Genomic DNA, 16,623 nt, shown 5'->3' with positions numbered 1-16,623 from the left:
GACCACTGCCCCACTCTCTCCTTCACCTTTTTTCTCCTCTCTCCCACACACTACGTGTCTTCACTGCTCTGCCAAAAGCTTTGTGCAGCTCTCTTCTCACACACTGTCTTCCCTGGAGAGAACTCATGTACTCTATGTGGCAGCTTTCTAGGAGAGCCCCAAAGATGAACCTCTCCAGTGCTGATCCAGCCCTTACATCCCCAACCAAGCTCAGACCATAGCATTCCAGTGGCCTCACCAGGGACATCCATCCCACGATCCCAAACCCAACACAGTCTCTTTCTTCCACTTGAATCAACAGAGATTTCGTACTCACATCCAAAGAACTGTTGTACTTTGAAGTCTGGTTGTTACATTGGATTCCTCCCCTTCTGTACCTCTTATATCCAACTTATCCACAAGCTTATCTTTCCCTTTATCCTCACTGCCATTTTTTGCACAGGTTAGATCTTCCTTCTCTTGAACCTGGCCTGCTCCAAGGAGAGCCTGCCAGAAGTGGATCTCCCTGCCCCGTCCCTCTCTCTAATCATCACATTGATGGATTCGACAAACACATTTATGGAGTGCTTACTCTGTGCCACTCCTATGTTAACCAAGGGATTTATCCTGTCTCTAAGAATGTCCCAAGTTTATCTTTATAAAATGTGGATATATTCCAACCCACTTCCCTGTTCAAAATGCCTCCAGTGCACTACTACACTGCTATCAGGGTCAAGTCTCAGATAGCATTCTGTCAAAAGTGAACTCAGAGCTCACCTTTTTCGAAGCCTCACTCCTATACCGAGGAGCTGACAGAGCCTGAGTGCCACCGCACGGGCACCATGTTCCTGCCTGACATGATCCTGCTAAACCACCCACACTGATTACATGCAAGGAAAACGGGAGGGATTCCACGAAGAGAATCCAGCCCCAACATCATATGACAGCAGGAGCTGAGTCCTAGGTATGGCTTCTCAGTGATTAGTTTCGAGTTTATGAAATCTGTGGTCACTATGTAAGAAAAAGGTCTTACCTTGCAGCCTGTAGTCAGGGTGCTTGCCCAGACCTAGGAAGAGAGCATAACAAATTCATCTTGGAGAATGGAAGTTCCACTGTTACGGTAAGCGATCTGAACCACCACAGATTGGCTTGAGCATCACCTTACGATCATGCCGGGGGGCGCTGTGGCTCACTCTTAGCGGGTCACGCGTACTCCAGCGTTCTACTGAAAGTGTTCTGGATTTTCTAATGGTAGTACAAGTGGGTTGGACGTGGGTGTTGAGAATATTTTTGGTCTGACAAAGTACACTATCTCTCTTTGCCTGCCCCTACCGCTACCGTTTATAGTTACAGGATATAATCTGTGCTCAGGAAGAAGGGCTGGAGAAAAGAAGAGACAGCTCAGAAGTAGGCGAGGGCTCTGGACTGCCACTTGAATCTCCTCCCGTTTTGAAATTTGCAGTGAGTTCGCACTGGGAATAGCACTCAGAGGCCCCTATAAATAAGTACATATTTTTGTTGTCAGATACCCTGTGCCTTCTGACCATGCCCTGAGAAAAATTTTTAATCTGTTTGAGGCAAAACCAACATCCCTAGAGGACCCTGAGATCTTTATCATCCAGTGAGCCGCTCAAGCTCTCTAAAGCACTCCACTTCAAGTTGTAGCCCTTAGGACACCTTCAAGGGTCCATCAGACAACATGAGTTCTTGAGTTTCTTTTTTCAGCAAGCTTCACTTCTATTTGTGTAGAGGTTGATATTTTACATGACTTCTGGGTTTTAAGGGTGATCCAAAGACTTGAAGAATATTCATTCATGAAAAGAAAGAAATAGAATAAAGTCATTCTATCTTGCATAATTCCACTTGCCATGGATTCATTGTCAACACCATAAATCCAAAAATACGCATCACGGGCTCTTCATGATCTCATTTGCCTAAAACCAGAACATTTTACTATTTCATCATTCTGGCAGATTGGGTGCCGTCGACACTGCGTTAATTATTAACTATCAAGAAAAGAGTTATATAACAAGACAATGAGAGAATGTGGCATTATCTAGAAGAAGATGAGGCGGTAAAGATGGTCTCATCAATTCTCCCGTGCCCACAATACTGCATTACCTTTTCTAACGGTATTTTTTTAAAAGACTGGAGGCACTATCTTTGTAAGATGCTTTTAGCTTTCATTGAATACGATTAAGAATTCAGAAGTTTTTCATTGTCTATTACCAATGGCAAAGAGAAAAAGGACATTGAAAGTGTTTCACAATAACTAGAGAAGAATCAGAAGAGGGACGTGAGGAGATAGAGAGTAGCCCCTGGATGTTTAAGAATAATGGGCGGAACTGCTTGTACAACTGAAATCTCTCCAGACTCTGGGCTTTCAAATGATGATATCCCAGATGAATTTCCCATAAATTCTCAAAATCAAGGGAGTCAGGAATAATGGTGTGTGCAAGAATAAGTCCATGGTGCTCTCGAGGTGCCTGGGTGAAGCCTTTAGTTGATTTAAGCTTTTGACTCTTGATTTCAGCTCAGGTCATGATCTCAGGGGTTGTGAGTTTGAGGCCACATCAGGCTCAAGCGGGGCATGGAGCCATAGTTCTCTTTTCCACTACCTACTCTGCCCATCCCTCTCTCTCTTTTCCTCTTCCCCCTCTCTAAAAATAACAAGTAAAATATAGTGCTCTCACACTGCTTCAATGGAGAAAGATTTCATTGATGACATTTTACAACAGAGCACCGGACATCTCCTTTGCTAAGACTGCCTGATAAGTATATATTTTTTCTAGTGCGCTTATATACCAAAATCTACTTGATAAAGGAGATGTGCTATGTTTAAATTCTTATTCAAAAAATTCCAATGCTGTTGCTTTCATGATCCTTTTTTTTCTTACTTCCTGGTGTAAGGAAAGTTAAGACATTCCCGATAACTTATTTAGTTACTTGTAAATGTTGAGTCCTGCCAGGAGCAGCAGTCAGGGTTCAGGGAGTAGTTCTCTCTAGCAAAACCAACTGGCCAGTGAGGGGACTTGATGCGCAGAGAGCTACCCCATTTGTCTCAACACCTTGAATGTGAGATACAATGGACTTCCTCCAGCTGCCCTGCTTCATGTTGGTGATGGCCCAGATAAGAGGGCAGGTGACTTGCATGCCTGAGGATGAAGAAGCAACTTGAAATAGAAACAGGCAGCTAGAACATTCTTTTTTTCAACACAGGTCACAAACCTTGAAATATCTGCCTGAACATCCTCATTTCTGACATCCATAAATACAACTCCTGCTCCCACACTCCAAGAACATGCTGAGAGACAATGCCTGGAAAGGGAGTCCTTCATTCAAAACTTCAGGACATTTGCTTTGAAAATGACACACACAGTAATTCCCATTGTCTGGTTTCCAGGTATCTTCTTAGTCACAAAGCCGGTCAATGTCAGAGTCTACATCTAACAGCTCTAAGCTCCAAGGTCCCAACAATACTCAGGCATAAAACCCAGCAGAGGCCGCTGAGAGATTTAAATGTAATGTGGTTTGTGTGTGTTCACACAGTTAGAGCAAGACTCTTTTGCCTAAATTTATTGGGGATAAACTTGCTTTCAAAATTCCATCAACCACATAGTTGTAGATGATGTCAGCTATATTACACAGGGAATGATGGTAAATCACCATGAAAAGAATAGCTTCCACTTGTTTGTGTTCAAGGAAATGGGAAATAGAGCTGTTCTCTGTCTCATCTCTTGATGTCTCAAGACAGTTATTGGGGGGCCTCCAGAATCGTTCAACCGAGGAAAAGTCACAAAGGTCTCAAGATATTTCCCCAAAGACTGGTCCCTTTCAAGGAGCTGGTCCCCTCCTCTGAACTCAGCCATTGCCCCAAACCTCTGAGAGAACTTATTGTGTATACATTTGCACATTGTATACATTATTGCTTTAAAATGGGAGAAAACTACTTGAAGAGCTTGGTATAAAAATGAAACAAGACATCATCAAACCAGCCATATCTACTGGGTAGGCCTCCAGTTGACTGAAAGAAAAACCTAAGGAGATTGTGTGTTGGCTCTAATATGGCACTTGGAAAGTGCCCTGGATATTCTTGAGCATTTACTAAAAAATTATTACATTTACTGTGGCTGATGACGTACCAAGTGTAACTATTTTATGTGCACTGCTCTCAGTTCATCTTTTGGCAGATCATCCCCACTTATGAAGACGAACACGAGGGCACAGATATTGAACAAGTCGGTCAAGGACATGCAGACTCCGCCTCTTGCTGTCGTGCTTTCGGCTTCTATCCTGCTCCGCCTTCTGTCATAGTCACTGCTGCCACCAACCCTCTCCTTCGTGGTTTTGAAAGGAAAGCGGTCCATGCTAACTTACTTCCCATAAACCACCAAAATAGGGTTTTCTGTGAGTCACCAAAGTAGCCTTGACTGAGTTCAACATTGTTTTGTGCATGTAGTGAATTGACTCTGGAGATGGGAAATACTTTTTGATTACTGTAGTTTTTATTTTCAAGGAAGTTTTATCTTCCACATCTGTCACAACACCCAGATTATTTACAAATATGTAGGTACCATCCTTCTCTGCCATATAGTCTATTTATATCAGTGATTAAAGATGGTGTGGATGGGAGGCCTGAATGAACTCCCCTCTGCTGAGTCTCTGTTGTCAAGCAAATGGCCAATCCCTAAGGGTTGGTATGGAGGGACAGGATGCCTAAAAAGCAGAGATCAGCTAAATTTGTTCATTCATTTAATGTGTTGTTCAAGATGTAACCAAATGATGAGCTTCCCAGAATTTGCTCATGGACCGTCTCTGGATTTACACCTCATAACTCCATCCAAGATTTGACAAAATTTAGAGGCAAATAAGAGCTAAGGTCCAGCTGTGGCTCCTTTACCCATTTGCCAACAGATGAACTGACATTCTATGTGGGCTAAGCTATATCAAAGTCACCGCCGGGAAGTGTCCGGCAGGATGCAAGATGCCTGAGATGCCTCCATCGGGCTTTGTTTGGTGAATATTTGCATACGGCTGGCAGCGGAGAGGAGTATCTGAAGGCTGGAGCTGGGCCTTCTGTGCGCAGTCAGATGTATCTGTTCCTCCCATTCCGACCTTGGTGCCGGTGAAGAGCAGAGAACACTCTTCCTTTTGCTCTGTCGGCTAATTCACTGCACCAGCAAAACCTCAGCTCACCTATGACTTTCTTGGGGCTGCTCTCTCCCATATCTTGGTCACATCTCTCTTGCCATGCCTCTTGCTCCGGCACTTTACCAGCTGTAATTGTGACTATGTAGTGATTGGAGTTACTGCCTATCACTTCTTCCATCCAGGCCATAAGTCCCTAGAAAGCAGGAACACATTCCCCTGAAACAATACAGAGAGCCACATGGAAATCTACCACTAGAAAGGTATAATAGGGGCTGGTTCTTGTCAGATTGGAGGAGGAGGAAGGAGTATAAAGGACATTGAGGCCATTTTTGCAAGGTGTGGGAAAGTTCAGTGCTCGGCAATGCACTCATGGAAAAGCCCACATCTACAAGTGAACTTTGCGTAGCCATGAACCATTTGGGAAAATGTTACAAACCTAAATTCACTTGACATTAAGAAAACATAGACATTAGAAAAATAAGTAAAAATAGATAGCACTTCAAATATATAGACATATCTCTGTCTTTCTTTGGAAATTCTTAGCAAAGTTGTGCTTCCTAAGTACATTATAAGCCCAAAAAACTTGATTCAGTACTAGACTATGCAGCATGGTTGCTCAAAGTGAGGTCTACAGACCATATCCACTTTTATTTATATAAAAATTCAGATTCTGACCCTCAACCCACACCTCTACATCAGGCTCTCCGAATGAGAGGTAAATCCAGGACCTGCACATTCAAAAATACCCTCATTTGATTCTGATGTGCATGGAAGTTTGAGGCAAGAGCGAAACTACAACTGAAGAAGAACATAACGATATAACTACAAGGTCATTTATTCTATAGCACGAGAAAGAAGTTTTACTGCCTTTGTATTTCTATAAAGGACACAAATCATGCTTTCGTGCAGACTTCGCCTGCCATTCACTAAAGGCAGTGTTTATGCTTAAAATATAAATCTTCCTTATAGGATAATAAATAAATTTTAAATCAAGTCAGGATATTGTTTAAAGAAGTACTCACCGCACTTTGTTGGTAGGACGTTGGGTAGCTATAAAGGAATAAAAAGAAAAATCGAACACGTGTGTGTTTCATCCGCGAGGATGCAGACAACAAAACTACATTTGAACCATTGCTTTTTTCTGGTTGACTTTGAAGTAGAGATACCTGGCATTTGCAGGATCAGCATCAACAGATCAGTAAGCGCTGTCTTTGTGAAACTTTTAGCAAATTGATAAAGGTACAACGTAATAAAGTGCGTGGAAACAAATTACTAAACTGATCGAAACATATGGTGAGGCTGGTAGTGGGTATTAAGGAAGGCTTACATTACTTGAGATTGCACTCAGGTGTTCTTATAGCGAGTGAATGTGAACTTTACATCAAACCAGGGATGTACTGTATGGTGACCCAACATAATATAATAAAAAATGTAAATCGAAAAAAATAACTTGAAGGAAACAGGTGGGAATTGGGAACCCTGGGGTAGTATATGAGCGCTCTGTATTTTTCTGCTCATTTTCTATAAACCTAAATAAACTTTGCTCTAAAAACTTAAAAAAATAAAAAATGAAGTATGGCTTTTATATCTTAGAATACATTCAATGAAAATGCTCTTAAATAATTGGTGCATTTACATTTCTGTATTTCCTGCTTGCAGATATGTCTTTATTCATTACAAGAGAAAAATTGACATTTCAGCACTTTGTAAGAAAAACAAGTAGGCTTATGCACCTAATTTGTTTAAATGAGGACCCATTACTTTCCTTATTTCTTTGTGAAAATTTAGCCATACTGGTTTATATGAATGGTGAGAGTTGAGATTGAGATTGACTTCCCAGTTCCCAACTAACTGAAATCACCAAAAGCATGGATTGGCAGCTAGGCGGTCCAAAAACAGTCAAGTGACTTTTTGTGTTTGACAAAGGCAGTGGGAGGTGAAAAATGCCTTTCCTTCTCCTTAGTGACAGAGGTGGTCATTTACTGAGACTACGGACCCTGAAAGGCTATTGGGAGAAGTCAATGAAAGCGTAAATCAAATGTGCAGCCAGACTGGCCGGCGGCGTTGGCCAGCACACAACCCGCGTGTTGGCTATCGACAATAAGAATTGCGATTGATGACCATGATTGTACAATTTCTGGCACTCACTGTCTTAAATTTGGCTTCACCCACATTGTCCTTTCCCGGTCTCACCGGCAGCCCAACCCACAACGTAGGGTTCCCTCTCTTACAGAGAAGTAAACTGAAGCTCTTAGAGAGGTAAAAATAATAAGTTGGCCAGAACTACTATTATTTTCATTTTCTAGATGGAGAAATCAGTTTCGGGAGAGCAGGGGTCACCGCTGGCCACTACTCTGCCCTGAACCATGTAATACATTATCTCCTGGAGCCCCACCCCACCCCGATGAGCGAATGACATGCAGGTGTCTTCCCATGGCCATAGGTAGGATTCATTTCTGAGCAGCGCCGTCTCAGGACAATCAGTCCTGAGCCCCTGACAAACGTGACTTCTCAGATGGTATTTAGAGCTTTCCATGTATCATCCTAGGTAATCCCTCAAAATAACCCACGCGGAAAACAGGGCTACAGGAGGTGACCCAAAACAACCCGACTGAGGTAGAGATAAGGGACGGGCTTTGTACTCGGAAGCAGTTGCTCTTAACCATTCTGGTTTGCTTTCGAGCGCCATAAGATTTACGCAATTTGAACTATATGGCCCAAATCATAAGGTCTGCACTCTTGCACAAAGCAAGCATACTCATGTGCACACACAGAATATAATAAGGATGAAAATGGCAGAAAAGTTGCTGCTTAAAGAAGCATCCAACAGAGGTGAGGTTTCCACTGTTTGCACCTAACACACAGTGAAAATTCTGAAAGAAGAGGAATAGTAACTGATTATATCCAAGAGAGAGCCTTAGAGTAGGCAGCTCCTGTTTCAGCCTAGCTTCTGCTGCCCTGCTGGTGGCTGCAGCCCCCAGGGAACACCCTGGGGGTGGGCAGAGATCTTAGGAAAGAGGTGTGGCTGGAGGTACAGGCTTTAACATGGAGACTCCCAGAGGCCTGTCTTCTGGTCAGTGTGAAACCTTGCGGACAAAAGAGCCTAGAGGCCCCGAGGTGGACCCGATCAGAATAGAACCTTCCCTGTCCACCACCTAAAACCCAGCAAGATTCTCTGTACAGTCCCTCCTGAGCCCTTGGGGAGTATGTGGAGGGTTAGGGGCCTCGTTCATTAAATAATTCACTCCAGCAGTCTGAGGACTGAGCTCTGACCTGCTTGGGGCACTACTGAAAGTCAGGGGGCGGAGAGGGGAAGGATCCATCAGAGAGAACTTGGCTCAGTCCTCACGGAGCTCAGAGGCAACTCAGCAGCCAGACTTGGTAACCCAGTAATCCGGTCTTTCCCTGGGAAGAGCACAGTGCAGGGGAGTAGAATCTCAAAGGGAGGGATTCATGTGCTTGGAAGAAAAGCAGGAGGATTCCAGACAGGGAGCAGATATTTCCTCTAGGCTTGAAAAGAAGAGCACTTAAAAACACATGTCAGAAAAATGGAACAAGGACTGCCAAAGTAAAATGGTCTTGGTCAGTGGGTTTTAATAAACAAGGATATTTCTTATCTAAAGTATATCCCAAGTATTATATATAAGGACTTTAAAAATTATACTAAAAAAATTATTGTGTTTTGTTTGAATTTCAGATAAACAATGAATATTTCTTTAGTATAAAAGTATATCCAAATGTATTTGCATGGAACACACTTACACAAACAATACATAAGCATGAACGTCAGCCCTCAGACACAGCCAGGGGGGCAATGGTGGCAGGACATAGGGTGGGGCTCCCAGAGGACTGGGAGAATCATGGTGGGCCCTGGCTCCGTCCACCCGAGGACGTGTGGAAGCATGATCTCAGGTGTATTGGCTGAGTTTCTTCATCCTTTGGTCCAGTTGGGGCGCCTGTGTGCTGTGTGTCTGACTCGTGTTTCTTTCTCACAGCTGCTCGGCCTCAGACCACGTTCCAGCCAGGTGAGTCCTGGGACACCCTACCCAGGCTTTTCTCTCTGCCATCTCATCCCTCTTCCCCCCAGGGTGGTCGAACCACTGCTTTTTGTGGAATCTCTGGGCACCTTAAATTTCCCACTGTCACTGACATGCTGGCTCGGGGTTCTGACCAGACATGGGATTCACAAGAGTCTCAACTTCCCATCAGTCCATGAGGTTTCATCCAGTATGTGGACACTGTTCCAAGAGCTGTCTGCCTGCAGTGTCAGAGAACTGGCCACATGTGCCATGACTCTCAGCTGTCATACACTCTGGGCTGACAGGCTGAGGGGGAGAATGGTCGCTGATGACCACCGACTTCCTGTACGAGAGCCATCAGGGCAGGCTGCTTCCTCTGCCTTGCTCAGTGCTTGCAACTGCCTCAATTCTTTGGAGTCATAGCTGCATCCAATGGGGCTGGGACAATATTTGAGGGGATGGGGGTGTACTAGGGGATGGAGGTGCTCTCGGTACTGGGACACCTAGTTGGCTCCATGTTGACCGTCAATGCCCCTGACTCTTTTTACCAAGCTTAGGATATGGGAGAACTGTCACATCTATATGAGTCAAGATAAGACAGGTGGCAAAGTTTTTCAGGCACAAAAGAACATGTCAGGCTTTGAGATGTGCGGGGACCTGGCTGGCTTACACAAGAGCTTTGTTTTTGACAAGATAGCAGAGCAAGAGAGTTACCCAGCACACCCAGGTGGGAGGTGGCCGGATAGATGTGCAACTGTCACGATGCCTGAAAAAACAGTTTTCAGAGACTGCTTTCCATGATGTCTAACTCTGGTCTCTGTCTTTGTTACCATATGCAGACACCACCTGGATCCCCAGCTATGCAACTTCACAAGGAACAACAGGTAAATATGTCAGTGCACCCTCCAGGATTGGACTCAGGTTGTAGAGAAAGTTTGGGTTTGGAAGGAAGTGGAGGTTCTCATGGTGTGTTTTTCCTTAGCCTTGCCCCTTGTGTGTCTGTGTCTCTGTGTGCGTGTGTGTGTGTGTGTGTGTGTGTGTGTCTGTGTGTGTGTGTGTCTGTGTGTGTGTCTGTGTGTGTAGAACTGGCAGATACAGAGAGATGAGGTCTCTGAAGATCCAATCCTGGTTCTGAACTTAGAGCATGGAGAGGTGTCTTCATTGGGATCCTTGGCTTCTTTTGGCAAAGATCCTCCCTCAAGTGCTCAGTGTAAGCCCTGGAGGCCTCTGCAGTGATACTGGACCTTTTTGTGGCTCCCAGGGATGGGGCACAGCCCAGAACAGAGGAGGGCCGTGTGCTGGTACTGCAACTTTCCTGAAGAGGGGCATCATGTTCTTGGGTTTTGGCAGAAGGGTGTCATGCTGCCACGGAAGCCCATAAGTGGCCCATCACGGCCCGTGTCTTGGCATGCACCAGTAGCTTTGGAGCTCCATCCTGGGTGTGGCCCGTGAGGGTGAGGGTTGTCCACCTCCTCACCGCCACCCAGATCGGGGGCGCTTTGTTACATTGGAGCGACCTTAGGCTTACGCTCATTGGGATGTCTCTGCTCTTTTACCTGTGCTGAAGATTAACCTCGGGGCACGTTCAAAGGTAAATTGTCCCCACTGTCACTGAGATGCTGGCACGTGGTTCTTCCCCAGACATGGGATTCACAAGAGTCTCAACTTCCCATCAGTCCATGAGGTGTCAGCCAGTCCCGAGAGATGGCTGCCTGCAGTGTCAGAGAACTGGCCACATGTGCCATGACTCTCAGCTGTCTTACACTCCGGGCTGACAGGCTGAGGGGGAGAATGGTCGCTGATGACCACCGACTTCCTGTACGAGAGCCATCAGGGCAGGCTGCTTCCTCTGCCTTGCTCAGTGCTTGCAACCGCCTCAATTCCTTGGAGTCATAGCAGCATCCAATGGGGCTGGGACAATATTTGAGGGGATGGGGGTGTACTAGGGGATGGAGGTGCTCTCGGTACTGGGACACCTAGTTGGCTCCATGTTGACCCTCAATGGCCCTGACTCTTTTTTCCGACTTTAGGATATGGGACAACCCTCAGATCTGCATGAGGCAGGATAGATAGTTGGCAAAAGCTTTCTCAGGCCAAAGAACATAGCAGGCTTCGAGACGTGCAGGTACCTGGCTGACCTACACAAGGCTTTTGTCCCAGAAGAGCTGGCAGAGCAGGAAACCTGCCCAAAACACCCAGTGGGACGTGGCAGGATGCAGACATGCAACTGTCAGGATGCCTGCCAACAACAGTTTTCAGAGACTGCTTTCCATGATGTCTAACTCTGGTCTCTGCCCTTCTTGCCCTGTCCAGACACCACCTGGATCCCCAGCTATGCAACTTCACCAGCAGAAACAGGTAAATATTTCACTCTACCCTCCTAGGATCGTTCTCAGGTTCTAGATGAAGTTTGGGTTTGGAAGGAGGTGGCGAGTCTCATGGGGAATTCTTTCTTAGCCTTGTGTGTGTGTGTGTGTGTGTGTGTGTGTGTGTGTGTGTGTGTGTAGAACTGGCAGATAGAGAGACATGAGGTCTCTGAAGATCAGATCCTGGGTCTGATCTTCGAGGGTGGACAGGTGACTGCATTGGGATCCTAAGTGTCTGTTTGGCAATGATCCTCCCCTAAGGGCTCAGTGGAAGCCTTGGTGGGCTTTCCAGTGCTGCTGGGACCTTGCTTGTGGCTCCCATCGATGGGGCACAGCCCAGAGAGGAAGAAGGCCGTGTGCTGGTACTGCACCTTTCTTGCCCAGGGGCATCATGTTCTGGGATTTTGGCAGAAGCGACTTTGCCACGGAAGCCCAGAAGTCGCCCATCACGGCCCATGTCTTGGCATGCACCAGGAGCTTTGGAGCTCCATCCTGGGCGTGCCCAGTGGGGGTGAGGCTTGTCCACCACCTCCCCTCCATCCAGGTCATGGGGCTCCTTCTTTATATTGGAGTGTCCTTAGGCATGAGCGGATTGGGATGTCTCTGCTCTTTTACCTGTGCTGAAATTAACCTCTGGACATGGTCAGTGGTAATTCCCTGCCCAGGGGACTTAGGCCAGGAAGAAGTCCCTGGGTCTTACAAATGTGTGAAGCTTATGACCTTAAGATACACCCGGAGGGGACTTTCTGTTCTTTCTCCCTCAGGGACTCCGTCAGGTTTGGCCCTGAGGCTGGTGAGCGGCGGTGACCGGTGTCAGGGCCGCGTGGAGGTCCTGTACGGAGGCTCCTGGGGCACCGTGTGTGACGACGACTGGGACACCAACGACGCCAACGTGGTCTGCAGGCAACTGGGCTGTGGCTGGGCCACGTCGGCCCCGGGAAATGCCCGGTTTGGTCAGGGCTCAGGGCCGATTGTGCTGGACAACGTGCGCTGCTCCGGGCATGAGTCCTACCTGTGGAGCTGCCCTCACAATGGCTGGAACTCCCACAACTGTGGCCACTCAGAGGACGCAGGTGTCATCTGCTCAGGTGAACCTCCAAAATCCCCAGGTCCCCCGTTCATGGTGCTTGTTCCTGTGAGCAAATGCACTCCCGGCTCCAAAGTCCCCACCTGAGCCTCTCCCGGATATGCTGTGCCCCCCAGCCTTACCTGCGGGCGGCAGGCTCCTCAAGGGCCGCACAGGGGGACGAGCAGGGGCAGGACCCCTCCGTCCTGGACCCATACGGCTTTGGCACCAGTGGCACAAGGGGTGGAAGGACTGGCCACCATTCAGTGCGCAGACACAACGAGCCCCTGATGCTTAGCGGGATAATGTGCTCAGCGCACACCGTCTTCCCAGGCCTTCGTTCTCAGAGCACATCCTTTGGGAATGTGGTGGAATAATGAAGCACCTTCATTCTTTCAGCCTTCTATTCTTCTGGGTCCTCCCTGAGGTCATTCAGAGAACAGGATTGCAGTCTGCATTGTGAATCTGGGAGGGTGCTGAAGAGCAGCTGGACGTGGGCTGATGTGTAGGGAAGGGCACATCGGTGGTACATGGAAAGCTAGTGAGCCAGATGTGACTTTGGTGTCTGATCCTGATCCACTGCACAAAGGCCGAGAAACCTTGTAAAGACAGAGAACATTGCACCAGGACTGGTGGAATTGTGTCTCTGCAAACTATCTGCCCAGAACCATTCTTGCTGTTCCCATGAGGAGTGAACCCAGTGGCTTCGGTGGCCTGTTCCAGGCCTGGAGAGGTATTCTACCTCCTGGAAAGTCAGCCCTGAGGCCCAGCAAGGCAGGCAATGGCGGTGGGACATCAGGTGGGGCTCCCAGAGGACCTAGAGATTCATGATGGGCCTTGACTCTGTCCGCCCGATGGCACAAGGAAGCATGAGCTCAGGAGGGATAGGCTGAGTTTCTTGACTCTTTGATCTGGTTGGGACACCCGTGTTCTTTGTGTCTGACTCGTGTTTCTTTCTCACAGCTGCTCAGTCCTCATCTACAGTCTATCCAGGTGAGTCCTCAGCCACCCTAGTTGGAATGTCTCTTTGCTTCTGTCCCGTCCATCCCTGTTCCCACCAGTCTGGACGAACCACTGCTCCTTAGAGCAAACCTGTGGGCACCTTTTCTCCCCCGCAGCTCCCGTCCCAGAGGTCTCGAGCAGGTTGTTCTGAGCTAGCCTTGGGACTCAGAGAGTCCCACCTTTCCATCGGTCCATGAGTTTTCACCTGGTCCTTTCAGAGTGTCCCAAAAGATAGCTGCGTGTAGGTACAGACAACTGACCAAGTGTACCATCAATTTCAGCTGGAATGCAATGTGGGCTGAGAATTTGAATTGGAGAGTGGACACTGATGAGCACTGACCTCGTATTGAAGGGCCATCAGCATAGGCTGGATCCTCTCCCTTGCACAGTGCTTCCAAGCCTCAGATTCATCAGGGTCCAAAGCGTATATCCAAAGTGGCAGGGACAGAGCCCAGGGATCGGAGTGTAATAATTGTGGTGTGTTCTGGGTGCCGGGATACTTGATTGGTTTCAGGTGGGCCCACCATGACCCTGACTCTTTCTGGCCAAGCTTCAGAGTGTGGCAGACCCCTCAGACATATGTGTCTTGAGTAGGGAGGTGGCAATGTTTTCTAAAGGCGAAAGGACATGCCAGGCTTTGAGATGGCTGTGGAGGGTCCAGGGTGTCCTCCCGCAGGGACTTCATCCCAGGGGAGCTGGCTGATCTTGAGGCTTCTGTAGCACAGAGGCGTGTAAGGTGCCAGGAAGCAGATGTGCAATTGTCACGATGCCCGCCAAAATCTCTTTTCAAAGAGCGTTTTCCATGATGTCTAAGGCTCTCTTTGCCTTTGTTGCCTCTTCCAGGCACCTGGCCTACCACATCCACACCTGTACGACCGACAACAGGTACTTATTCCCATCCATCCTCCCTGGCTCATTTTCTCCTTCAGCATAAAGTTTGGGGAGGTGACAGACAGGAGGAATCTCAGGGTGTTCCCTTACTTATGCTTGTCCCGTGTGTGTGTGTGTGTGTGTGTGTGTGTGTGTGTGAGAAAGGTGGGTGGTGGAGAGAGGGGGCTTGAATACCAGCTCTGAGGTCTGATCTTAGGGGGTGGCCACCTGATTCCAGTGGGATTCTGGGCTGATGTTGTTCAGTGAAGATCCTCCTCCAGGTGCTCAGTGGAGGCCTCTCAAGTGCTTCTGGGACCTGGTTGTGCCTCCCAGGCCACGGGGTAGAGCCCCGGGAAGACAGGGGCAATGTGTTGGTACTGCCCAGAACCATTCTTGCTGTTCCCATGAGGAGTGAACCCAGTGGCTTCGGTGGCCTGTTCCGGGCCTGGAGAGGTATTCTACCTCCTGGAAAGTCAGCCCTGAGGCCCAGCAAGGCAGGCAATGGCGGTGGGACATCAGGTGGGGCTCCCAGAGGACCTAGAGATACATGAAGGGCCCTGGCTCTGTCTGCCCGAGGGCACATGGGGCATGAGCTCAGGAGGGATAAGCTGAGTTTCTTGACTCTTTGATCTGGTTGGGACACCTGTGTTCTTTGTGTCTGACTCGTGTTTCTTTCTCACAGCTGCTCAGTCCTCATCTACAGTCTATCCAGGTGAGTCCTCAGCCACCCTAGTTGGAATGTCTCTTTGCTTCTGTCCCATCCATCCCTGTTCCCACCAGTCTGGACGAGCCACTGCTCCTTAGAGCAAACCTGTGGGCACCTTTTCTCCCCCGCAGCTCCCGTCCCAGAGGTCTCGAGCAGGCTGCTCTGAGTTAGCTTTGGGACTCAGAGAGTCCCACCTTTCCATCGGTCCATGAGTTTTCACCTGGTCCTTTCAGAGTGTCCCAAAAGATAGCTGCGTGTAGGTACAGACAACTGACCAAGTGTACCATCAATTTCAGCTGGAATGCAATGTGGGCTGAGAATTTGAATTGGAGAGTGGACACTGATGAGCACTGACCTCGTATTGAAGGGCCATCAGCATAGGCTGGATCCTCTCCCTTGCACAGTGCTTCCAAGCCTCAGATTCATCAGGGTCCAAAGCGTATATCCAAAGTGGCAGGGACAGAGCCCAGGGATCGGAGTGTAATAATTGTGGTGTGTTCTGGGTGCCGGGATACTTGATTGGTTTCAGGTGGGCCCACCATGACCCTGACTCTTTCTGGATTGGGACACCCGTGTTCTTTGTGTCTGACTCGTGTTTCTTTCTCACAGCTGCTCAGTCCTCATCTACACAGTCTATCCAGGTGAGTCCTCAGCCACCCTAGTTGAGATGTCTCTTTGCTTCTGTCCCCTCCATCCCTGTTCCCACCAGTCTGACGAACCACTGCTCCTTAGAGCAAACCTGTGGGCACCTTTTTCTCCCCGCAGCTCCCGTCCCAGAGGTCTCGAGCAGGTTGTTCTGAGCTAGCCTTGGGACTCAGAGAGTCCCACCTTTCCATCGGTCCATGAGTTTTCACCTGGTCCTTTCAGAGTGTCCCAAAAGATAGCTGCGTATAGGTACAGACAACTGACCAAGTGTACCATCAATTTCAGCTGGAATGCAATGTGGGCTGAGAATTTGGGTGGAGAGTGGACACTGATGAGCACTGACCTCGTATTGAAGGGCCATCAGCATAGGCTGGATCTCTCCCTTGCACAGTGCTTCCAAGCCTCAGATTCATCAGGGTCCAAAGCGTATATCCAAAGTGGCAGGGACAGAGAGGGATCGTGAGTGTAATATTGTGTGTGTTCTGGGTGCCGGGATACTTGATTGGTTTTCAGGTGGGCCACCATGACCCTGACTCTTTCTGGCCAAGCTTCAGAGTGTGGCAGACCCCTCAGACATATGTGTGTCTTGAGTAGGGAGGTGGCAATGTTTTCTAAAGGCGAGGACATGCCAGGCTTTGAGATGGCTGTGGAGGGTCCAGGGTGTCCTCCCGCGGGGACTTCATCCCAGGGAGCTGGCTGATCTTGAGGCTTCAGCACAGAGGCGTGTAAGGTACCAGGAAGCAGATGTGCAATTGATCCGTGCCCGCCAAAATCTCTTTTCAAAGACGTTTCCATGATGTCTAAGGCTCTCTTTGCCTT

General features: G+C 48.1%; 1 protein-coding gene across 1 annotated transcript in view; it reads left to right on the top strand.

The window, feature by feature from the left end:
• Positions 1-16,623, top strand: part of DMBT1 (deleted in malignant brain tumors 1) — a 96,118-nt gene that overhangs the window by 55,010 nt on the left and 24,485 nt on the right. Inside the window, exons 11-16 of the mRNA XM_040624307.1 lie at positions 12,280-12,677; positions 12,719-12,888; positions 13,545-13,574; positions 14,427-14,468; positions 15,136-15,165; positions 15,769-15,800. Coding sequence (XP_040480241.1) covers positions 12,280-12,677; positions 12,719-12,888; positions 13,545-13,574; positions 14,427-14,468; positions 15,136-15,165; positions 15,769-15,800 — 702 coding nt within the window. The remainder of the gene's footprint in view (positions 1-12,279; positions 12,678-12,718; positions 12,889-13,544; positions 13,575-14,426; positions 14,469-15,135; positions 15,166-15,768; positions 15,801-16,623) is intronic.

The sequence above is a fragment of the Ursus maritimus genome, unplaced genomic scaffold (assembly GCF_017311325.1).
Source record: "Ursus maritimus isolate PB19 unplaced genomic scaffold, ASM1731132v1 scaffold_7, whole genome shotgun sequence".
NCBI classification, from domain to species: Eukaryota; Metazoa; Chordata; class Mammalia; order Carnivora; family Ursidae; genus Ursus; species Ursus maritimus.
This window is presented reverse-complemented; position numbering and strand designations above follow the sequence as displayed.